The sequence below is a fragment of the Mya arenaria genome, chromosome 9 (assembly GCF_026914265.1).
Source record: "Mya arenaria isolate MELC-2E11 chromosome 9, ASM2691426v1".
NCBI lineage: Eukaryota > Metazoa > Mollusca > Bivalvia > Myida > Myidae > Mya > Mya arenaria.
The window spans coordinates 28375589-28386627 of NC_069130.1; the positions used below are offsets into that span (position 1 = coordinate 28375589).

The window sequence follows — 11039 nt, forward strand, 5'->3', positions numbered from 1 at the left end:
CAGAACATGGTTATGTCCCTTTAAGTTTAACTATTGATATCGATATAAGTATAGTAAATTCATACAGACATGTTTACTTCCTCTCAGGGGAAGCTACTATAGCAAAAACGAAGTCAGAAAGTACAGAATTATTTTTATTGAGTAAAATGGGAAGAAAATATTTTATATCTTATTAGAGTGATCAAATTGTTATAAGAAAACAATCATTAAATGTCACAGAACAAGAAAAAACACACACACAACGGTACTTATTTTTATTATATTTATTTATTTATTTTTATTTTTTATTTTTACTTATTATTCGAGTATACACTAATCGTTCTTTCCTGTAGACGTCTTATCTTTAAGAAAGTGATTATTCGTGGGATTATTTGACGATCATTATATGCACAATTGAGAGAAGTTCGTGAGTCAATGCTATTTCAACCATAACGCGGAAATATTCCTCTTTGTATTGGCGAGATGATCATGTTTACGATAATGCTACAATTTGTAAACTTCGAACGGCAAACATCTAGTTGTCTAGATCAGTAGATTGATTGGAAGCGTTGTCTGATTTGTGCTTATCATTATGTTTTATTTGCACCAGTCAATTGTAACCACGCCCCATCCCCAAGGTCCAGGTAATAGCGGGGACTTTGAATTTTGGTCCAGCCAAGCCCGGGTAAGACCCCCGCCCTGAGGGGACGATTTGCTGGTAAAATCCCCGCATTTTTTCATTGTCTTAAAGCAGTTTTTTAAATGGGATTAGCAAGGTTTTGTAAAAAGATGTATTGATATGTGTCTTAGTTGTATTATGAAATTGAACTCTTACTAGAGTGGCAATGCACTTGTATGTACTGTTTGTTGAATGTACTTTTATTCATGACCAGTGCATTGATGAGACTGAAATAAAATAAAATATGTCCTTTTTATAAATTGTTTAAAAAAATATCATTTAAATCCAGTGAAAAAAAAACCCCGAGACTTTCCGTACAATATGTCTTTATTGTATATTAAACTAAGTAATAAATAAAGTCATAAATACGAATGTTAATTACGATAAAAAATGTCAAAGTTTTATTTAACCGGAAGTGAAGTGTAGGATGTGATAAAAACTATGCTGTAATTACCAAAAAAAATGCAAAGACATTTACACTTCCAAAGTAAAATATTATCCTCTTTTAAGGCGGCTATGAATTAATTGCTAGATGTTTTCTTTCGGCCGCCTCTTAATTTTTTTTTACTCAAATAAAAATGTTGAAGTGGTCTCTGTATTTGCATATCGGTCAGGTACTGTTCGGGAACGGCGTCTATAAATATCTACGGTGTCGATGTAAAATAATGACAAACGTGTAAAAATTGGGATTGTTACGATCGTGTTCTTGGTTCGTCTGGAAAAAAACATTTATATGATCCATTCACTGGCACCGGATTTTTAAACTCAATCATTTTTTTGAAAATCAAAACAAAACTTATAATTCCAAACTAAAAATCAATATTTTTTTATAATAATGCATTTTGTACTATATATATATATAATTTTTTTTCAATATTTTGTTCACATTTTTAGTATAATGATTTTTAATTTGGAATTATAAGATTTTTTATATTTAAAAAAAATGATTGAGTTTAAAATTCCGGTGCCAGTGGGTCCATTATGCAAAAAGAAAGAGCATTGACAAATATTCAATGGTGAAACAGTCAGCAAAGAAAAAAAATCACCCCTCTCCTCAAATTTAAGAAAAAAATAATGAAAATCCAGCAATTAGTTTATATTAGCCTAACGTATATTTTTATGTGTATATTTCTATGAGTGAAAAGAATTACTTTACTAAGTATAGCTTGTCCGTAGTTTGCTTGTAATTTCGATTTATAAAAAATGTTTATATAGTCCATTTGTCGCCATTTTGTACTATATCCGGCCACATGGGAGTAAGACCTTCTGATAAATAAATGTTCAGTTCTGTTCTGTTTCTTTCAATCAATAAAGAGCGCATGTATATCCACCAGTGGCCTGAGCGATGCAAAACTCGCCGCTTGCACAGGCATTCGCGTTGCACGGGGACACGGCTGGCTGAAAAATAACAAAAGGAAACATTACACGTGCAGAATAAACATAATAAGTTTAAGCCTTGTTGCCATTAGTCCGAAAATATAACATGTTAAGCAAATAATTAGACGTAAACACAATCAGTGTGTGTATACCAGTGATAAATTGCGTCATAAATGCTACATCGGAAGCCAACATTTCGAATGAAGACATTAAACAAATATAACCACTAATTCTTCAACATTTTAAATGAAACATAGCGTAATCTATGCCGCTTACGGAGCCCCGCCTTCGGTCTTTTGCTAGAGTTTGATTGAGAGTTTAGATTCTTACAACACTTCGACAAACCTTTTCACAATACGGCCGTCTGACGGAGCACCATCAAAACGTTATTTTGGAAACAGGTTTGTCAAAGTGGTTGATAAAACTAATCACCTTATCAAACTCCGGTTGTAAAACGAAGGCGGGACTCTTTAAGCGGCATAGACTGCCCTTTGTTTTATTTAAAATGGTGTAGTAAAACAAAAGTTATCTTTGTTTTAAGTCTTCATTTTAAGCAAACTGTTGCCTTCCGACGTAGCACATTTGACGTTATTTATCACGTGGTATACACAAACTGACAATCAATGCGTACTTGGATGTTATAATTCGTCTAAAATTGCGTGTGAAATCATTATTTATTAAAAAAACACCAGTGATGCTTACATTAATTGTGTCTCCAAATTGATAAAATTCAAAAATTTAAAGTGCCATAACTTTGTCAAAAATTGGCGGTTTTCAAAAACATGCATTTTTGAGTAGGTCATGACGCAGCCTTTAACAATATGTTAACTACAATTGCCTTTATGACATGGACTAGTTTGTTAACGTTGTTATTTGCTACCAAAGAGCTGAAAGAAACCATGATTATTATTGTAACAGAAAATGTGTTCTTACCAGGTCTTCCAAGTACCAGATGTTCTTACTGCCCGACTGTATGTCTCCTGGCGTCATCGTTACATTAAACAGAGCGCAAGTCTTTGAACTTTGATCATACTCAACTGTGCCGCACCTGGTTCAAATAACAATGACAGTTAAAGGCCTAGATTAAGAAATGTTTGGCATGATAATCCACTGCTGTGCACCTCCTGCTAATTGCACTGGTGTCAGAGTAAAGGCCAATTTCTTGTGTATTTGTTTATTAGGGCAGGACCATTTAGGGTCCATCTCTATAATAAAACCTCCAAAACGACACAGCAGGATACTCAGACCAGAGATCTGACAAGAGGGCACAAGACAAGGCAACTAGATCAAGATCAATACACATAGGTTGTGTACTGTACCCAGATTTTTTAGGGGGGTGTGGTCACTTATAGAATGCTTAAACTAGGCCTTTAAAGTTTAAACACAATTGAAGTCGATATCTTTTTAAGTCTATATAATTTTATTCGTAAAAAACCTTCATTTACAACCAATGAAATTGCAGATAGGCAATCATTAAGTACTAGGCTTAATCATTAAGAATGTTAACTTTCGCAGGTGTTAAAAGATCCGCCCACTGCCACCCATCCGATACACATGCGTCAGCCAACGGGGTGGTATCCGACGTCAGTAAGATGATCAATATCATAATCCTAATTATGTAAAAGGGCTCGTTTACTACGCACAATCCACCCATTCACAATGATATATTTGTTTATTCATGTCATATACCAATAACTTCGATTTTTATTATTCTTCATTGTTTTCAAACTGATGCTGGCACGTTATCTGTGACAGTGTGTTACGTGTGTCGGTATCCTGTGACAAAGTGTGTTACGTGTGTCGGTATCCTGTGACAAAGTGTGTTACGTGTGTCGGTATCCTGTGATAAAGTGTGTTACGTGTGTCGGTATCCTGAGTCGAAGTGTGTATCGTGTGTCCGTATCCTGTGACACAGTGTGTTACGTGTGCCGGTATCCTGAGTCGAAGTGTGTATCGTGTGTCCGTATCCTGTGATACAGTGTGTTACGTGTGTCTGGTATCCTGAGACGAAGTGTGTTACGTGCGTCGGTATCCTGTGACGAAGTGTGTATCGTGTGTCGGTATCCTGTGACAAAGTGTGTTACGTGTGTCGGTATCCTGTGACAAAGTGTGTTACGTGCGTCGGTATCCTGAGACGAAGTGTGTATCGTGTGTCTGTATCCTGGGATAAAGTGTGTTACGTGTCTCCGTATCCTGTGACGCAGTGTGTATCGTATGTCTGGTATCCTGAGACGAAGTGTGTATCGTGTGTCTGGTATCCTGTGACGAAGTGTGTATCGTGTGTCTGTATCATGTGACAAAGTGTGTTACGTGTGTCGGTATCATGGGACAAAGTGTGTTACGTGTCTCCGTATCCTGTGACGCAGTGTGTAACGTGTGTCTGGTATCCTGTGACGAAGTGTGTATCGTGTGTCTGTATCCTGTGACGCAGTGTGTAACGTATGTCTTGTATCCTGTGACGAAGTGTGTATCGTGTGTCTGGCAAATATTGACGATATATTGTTACAATTAGAAAATACTATTCTGCAAACGTCTGAATCATTTAGCAAAACCAAGCGTGTACGTAAACAGCGATCTGGAAAAGTGTGGTTTGACGCAGAATGTAGGAACTGCAAAAGTAAAGCAATGCAATCATTACGGTTTTATAGAAAACACCGATCCGGCGAACTTCTCGACCAATATTTAACACATAAGAGTTACTTTAAAACTATGTGTAAGAGGAAACGATTAATTCACTATAGGTGTTATTTAAATAGGCTGGACTCTTCAGTTCGTAATTCGAAATATTTTTGGGGTGAAATTAAAAAGTTGTCAAATAAACAAAGGACTGTTCCACAAATTTCTGTAGGAGAGTGGTTTACACATTTCAGCACGTTGTTTTCTATGGACAGTGATGAGCATGTCGAAGAAGAATTTATAGACCATAACATTGATATGAATTTGTATTTAATTCTCCTATTACAGACGAGGAAATAGTAAAAACTATAAAATCCATAAATGTTAAAAAGGCCTCATCAGGCAATCTTATTCCAGAATACGTTGTATATGGCATTGATATTTTATTACCCTTCATCTCTAAATTGTTTAATAGGTTGTATGATGAGGGAGAGTTTCCTACATCTTGGACAAAATCAATTATAGTTCCACTTCATAAGAAGGGATGTATTCACTCGCCAGATAACTACAGAGGCCTAGCTTTATCAGATGTATTAAGTAAGATTTATATAGCAATAATTACTAAACGAATTACATTCTATGCAGAAGCTTATGACAGAATAGCAGAATGTCAAGCTTGATTTAGGAGCAATTATTCAACTATTGACAATGCTTTTATCCTATATTCTATTATTTTTAAATATTTAAGTATGAAACGCAGACCCATATATGTCGCTTTTGTTGACTTTAAAGCTTTTGATTCAGTTGATCGTCGCATATTGTGTAATGTTCTAAGTAAGAACTGTGTAAAGGGCAAACTTTATAGCTCGATTGTGTCTATATACAACTCTGTTAAGGCAGCAGTTAAGACCAGTAAAGGCCTATCAGATGAATTTACATGTCCTGTAGGTTTGCGTCAGGGCTGTAGTTTAAGTCCTATATTATTTTCTTTATTTATAAATGAGTTGAACGATGTAATTAGTAGTAGTAATCTCACAGGTATCCAGTTATACCCTGATTACACTGAAATATTCCTTCTTATGTTTGCTGATGACGTATGTTTATTATCGGATACAGTGATTGGTTTACAGCGCCAACTCAATATATTACATGATTTTAGTGTTACATATAAGATATGTGTTAATGTAAACAAAACAAAAATTGTTGTTTTCAAAAACGGCGCCAGATTGTCCAGACATGAACACTGGAAATATGACAACCAGAATGTTGTTGTTATAAATTCTTTTACATATGTTGGTGTTAACTTTACCTGTAAGTTGTCTTTGTATAAAATGGCAGAGTTTATGGCTGAAAAGGCAAAGTTAGCTTGTAATCATGTTCTCAATTCGTTTAGCAATTTACCATATGTGCCTTATAAAACATATTTTAAGGTTTTTGATTCCAAAATTGCTAGTATTATGTTATATGGTTCAGAAATTTGGGGTCTTCATAATACACAATGTTATGAAAATGTTCATGTGTATGCATGTAAACGTTATCTAAATGTTAGCCTTAATTCATGCAATAATGTTGTATTGGGTGATCTAGGTAGATTTCCTATGTATATCTATGCACAAAAACGAAGTATTAAATATTGGATACGTTTGATGAACTGTTGTAATAATAGATACATTAAACTATGCTATGACATGTTATTTTATTTTGATGCACGTGGTCATGTTAACTGGGCAACACTTGTCAGGCGAAATTTGTATAGCAATGGTTTTGGTTATATATGGGAATCACAATCTGTTGAAAACCCAGGAATGTTTTTGAAATGCTATGTACAACGTTTGAGAGATCAATATTTGCAATTATGGAGTAATTAATGCTCTAATAATGCAAAACTTACTTTGTACAAGGATTTTAAAATGAATCATGGTTTAGAAACGTATATTTCCTGTGTAGATATTGTAAAATTCCGCAAATGCCTTGCAGCTTTTAGAAGTTCATCACATAGTCTTATGATTGAACAAGGACGATTCTATAATATTTCTAGAGAATTCAGACATTGTTTTTATTGTGAAGGTATGGTAGAGAATATAATACACTTTGTTTTGATTTGTCCTCTATATAATGATATTCGTGAGGAGTACATTCCACCTGCTTTTACATGCAACCTTTCTCATGTTAAGTTTTGTCAAATAATGTCCACAAAAAATGAAGAAACCATTCGAAATCTTGCTATGTATTTGTATTATGCATTTAAACGGAGATTAGACTACTTAAAAATATTTGAATAGACTATTTGAATAGATTATCAATAATTTATACAAAATGACTTGTAATAGAATATATAAATACTGATGTTTAATAATGGATAACACATTATGTATTACTGTATGTATAACTAGCATATACTGTATGTTTTCGTAATAATGTATATATTGTTGTGTATGGGCCGGTGGCCTGCATATCACGAATAAAGTTTGAAGTTTGAAGTATCGTGTGTCCGTATCATGTGACAAAGTGTGTTACGTGTGTCGGTATCCTGGGACAAAGTGTGTTACGTGTCTCCGTATCCTGTGACGCAGTGTGTAACGTGTGTCTGGTATCCTGTGACGAAGTGTGTAACGTGTGTCTGGTATCCTGTGACGAAGTGTGTATCGTGTGTCTGTATCCTGTGACGCAGTGTGTAACGTATGTCTTGTATCCTGTGACGAAGTGTGTATCGTGTGTCTGGAACCTGAGACAAAGTGTGTTACGTGTGTCGGTATCCTGAGACGAAGTGTGTAACGTGTGTCGGTATCCTGAGACGTAGTGTGTTACGTGTGTCGGTATCCTGAGACGAAGTGTGTAACGTGTGTCGGTATCCTGAGACGAAGTGTGTAACGTGTGTCGGTATCCTGAGACGTAGTGTGTAACGTGTGTCGGTATCCTGAGACGAAGTGTGTTACGTGTGTCGGTATCCTGTGATGCAGTGCGTAACGTGTGTTGGTATCCTGTGACGTAGTTTGTTACGTGTGTCTGGTATCTTGTGACGCAGTATGTAACGAGTGTCTGGTATCCTGTGACGCAGAGTGCAACCTGTGCTAGGTAAATTGTGACGCAGTGTGCAACATCTGTTTCTATCTTATTAGGCAGCTTGTAACATGTGCTTTGTATCTTGTGATGCATGTTTTACATGCGTAGGTATCTTGTGACGCAGTGTGTAATATGTATCGGTTTATTTTCACTTAGTGTGGAACATTTGGTGGTATCTTTACCCTTAGTGTGATGGTATCTTGTAACTCAGTGTGAAATACAGCGTGTCTGACATGTTGTGACATGGGTGTTACATGTGCAGTGTTTCTATATGTAACATTTGTCTAGTATCTTTTCAGACTGTGTGCATCATGTGTCTAGTATCTTGCGACGCAGTATGTCACGTGTGTCTAGTTTCTTGTGACGCAGTATGTCACGTGTGTCTAGTATCTTGTGACGCAGTATGTCACTTGTGTATAGTATCTTGCGACGCAGTATGTAACGTTTGTTAAGTATCTTGTGACGCAGTATGTCACGTGTCTATAGTATCTTGTGACGCAGTATGTCACGTGTGTCTAGTATCTTGTGGCGCAGTATGTTACGTGTGTATAGTATCTATTGACGCAGTATGTCACCTGTGACTAGTATCTTGTGACGCAGTATGTCACGTGTGTCTAGTATCTTGTGACGCAGTATGTCACGTGTGTCTAGTATCTTGTGACGCAGTATGTCACGTGTGTCTAGTATCTTGCGACGCAGTATGTCACGTGTGTCTAGTATCTTGTGACGCAGTATGTCACGTGTGTCTAGTATCTTGCGACGCAGTATGTCACGTGTGACTAGTATCTTGTGACGCAGTATGTCACGTGTGTATAGTATCTAGTAACGCAATAAGACACCTGTGACTAGTATTTTGTGACGCAGTATGCCACGTGTTTTTTCAGTATCTTGTGACGCAGAGTGTCCCGTGTGTTTAGTATCTCGTGACGCAGTGTGTAACATGTGTCGTATATCTAGTAAAGCTGCGTGTAACATCCGTTTCATACTTTGTGACGCTGTGTTCAACGTGGGTCGGTATCATCTGACGCCGTGTCTCCATCATTCAGGCATCGATCCATTTGTATTTATAGCTGCACTCTCACAGATTGAAAGTTTTGCCTTTTTTAGTCTCAGAATTAACTGATTTTGGCATCAAACCTTCAAATAAGTCATGTTTAAGAATAAAACAGACCATATATTTTTGAAGTGTGTCTGGTATAATGAAAACTTCCGGAAAAACTCAATTTCCTAATAGCTTTAATGACGCTATAAAACTTCAATTTTTAAACGTAAGCATGAAAATCTGCGATATGTGATTATCTTTTGTCATCAGTTTTTCATCAGTTGTTTCAATTCATTTACCTAAAATTGGCTTATTCAAAGACAAAAAAAGAAAAGTTGTCAACATGATCAATTTGTGAGAGTGCAGCTTTAAACAAGCTATATATAAAAATGCTCACATTTGTTTTGTTTTTATTCAGGGGTTTTCGCATTTCCTTCCATTGTTTAAAAAATAACTACTTATTTCAATTGACAAGTATCTAATCAATCGGAATCCTTCGGTCATTTTCCATCGAAAACAACCTCGGATAAATATGGACGGTTTACAATGTCAGAATTATTAACATTCAATTACGCTGCCGTTGACAACGATGTAACTTCAATTTAGCAGTTAGGTCTTGGTACTTTGGGAATCTTAATTATTTATGAACATACTATTATACACTTATATGGGAGTCAATTTGAACTCAGGAATAAAAAGCTTATGTTAAACGCTGCAGTTGATTAACAATATTATTATTATTAATTTAACGACCTGGGGCGGTATTCATAAAACTTCTTAAGTGATTTCCTAACTTAAGTCACTTTCCTAATTGTATTTTCTCTTTAGTCATATGAAATAAAAAATAAAGAATTTTCAAAATACATTATTTCTATTGACCTTGTTGAAAAAACCCCACATATCCTTTAATGTTAAAAATCACTGATATATTTCTTTGCATTTGACTTTGAAAAAAATAAGAAATTGACTTGAGTTAGGAAATGACTTAAGTTTTATGAATACTGCCCCTGCTTTCGTAGTACGCCATATGGCGGAGATGACCGAGGTGTTCCGATTGGTATCTAATAACAAGAACAAAGTTAAATAAAACTGATGGCTTACGTTGCTGTGATGTGGCAGTAAAGAACACATTTGGCCCCAGATGTTTGGTTATTGATCTCGCGCTGAAAGATTACCTTTGGATCAACGGGAGTGATTATCATATCATATCATATCACACCATATCACATCATATCATATCATATCATATCATATCATATCAGATTAGATCAGATCAGATCAGATCATATCAGGAAACTTTTATTTAAAATCATAAAGTTAGTATTGAGGAAATTAACTGGGTTTTGCTTTATCCTGATCTAGTTCTTTCGACCTCGCACTGAAAACAATCGGCAATAAAATAGAACGTGAATTAATTTACTATTGGTCAATGTCACTTAATAAACATTTACATAACGGAAGGTTGTAAAAGTTGTATTCAATTCATTGTGTAAGGTTTTTAACTAGCCGGTCTTTAGGGGCACACTGTCGGTTGATGCCCAAAATAGTTAATACATATTGTAGCATTATGTTTTACTCATTTATCTTTAATGATAAAAACATAAAATAGGTGTACAGGAGAACAATACACGTCTTTATTCATGCGGGTTTTTTTGTTCACGTAGACTCTAACCCCCTCTTTAAAAAAACGCCAATACATATCGCTCTTATATTTTATCTGTAAAAAATCTATATGTTTTATTTGCATTAAGCTATATGGTGCCCCTTTAAGAAGAGTCCTTTTTCGTAGCCCCCTTCTGACTACACTGAGACCAAACATTTGAATGTGTATGGATCCCAGAATTAAGTGTTAATGTTAATAAAAAATCTAAAGAAATTGAAACTATATCAAAACGTCACGAAATAATTATTTGGCAGTTGAAACTGAAATTATTTCAATTAAAAACATTGTCGAAGCGTTTCAGTAAACACTTAATATTTATTTGATTAATATTTATTTTAAACCTAGTGCTATATATTTATTAATCCCCTTTTCTTCCTGATCACCCTGGCCCAAGTCCATTAAGAGTCAGGCTTAAACCTGAAATGTACACTTACAATGGGCGAATGTCCAACAATCTCCCCGACGACAGGTACATTAAAGCGGTCCATCAGCTTGTTACACGTCTGTGCTGTAACCACGGCAACGTAAATCAACATAGAAAAACACAACAACTTCGAATGCATTTTGCCTTAAACGAATTTTGTTAAACTATATTAGAAGGTTGCAGCGCTGATACCCAG

General features: G+C 35.6%; 1 protein-coding gene across 1 annotated transcript; it reads right to left on the reverse strand.

Moving 5' to 3' along the window:
* Positions 1 to 11039, reverse strand: LOC128203222 (uncharacterized). The gene is made up of 4 exons (XM_052904531.1): positions 10854 to 11039; positions 9858 to 9919; positions 2969 to 3083; positions 1 to 2056 (listed from the first exon to the last, which is right to left on the reverse strand). The coding sequence occupies exons 1-4, from the start codon at positions 10980 to 10982 to the stop codon at positions 1964 to 1966; spliced, it is 399 nt and encodes a 132-aa protein (XP_052760491.1). The 5' UTR covers positions 10983 to 11039; the 3' UTR covers positions 1 to 1963.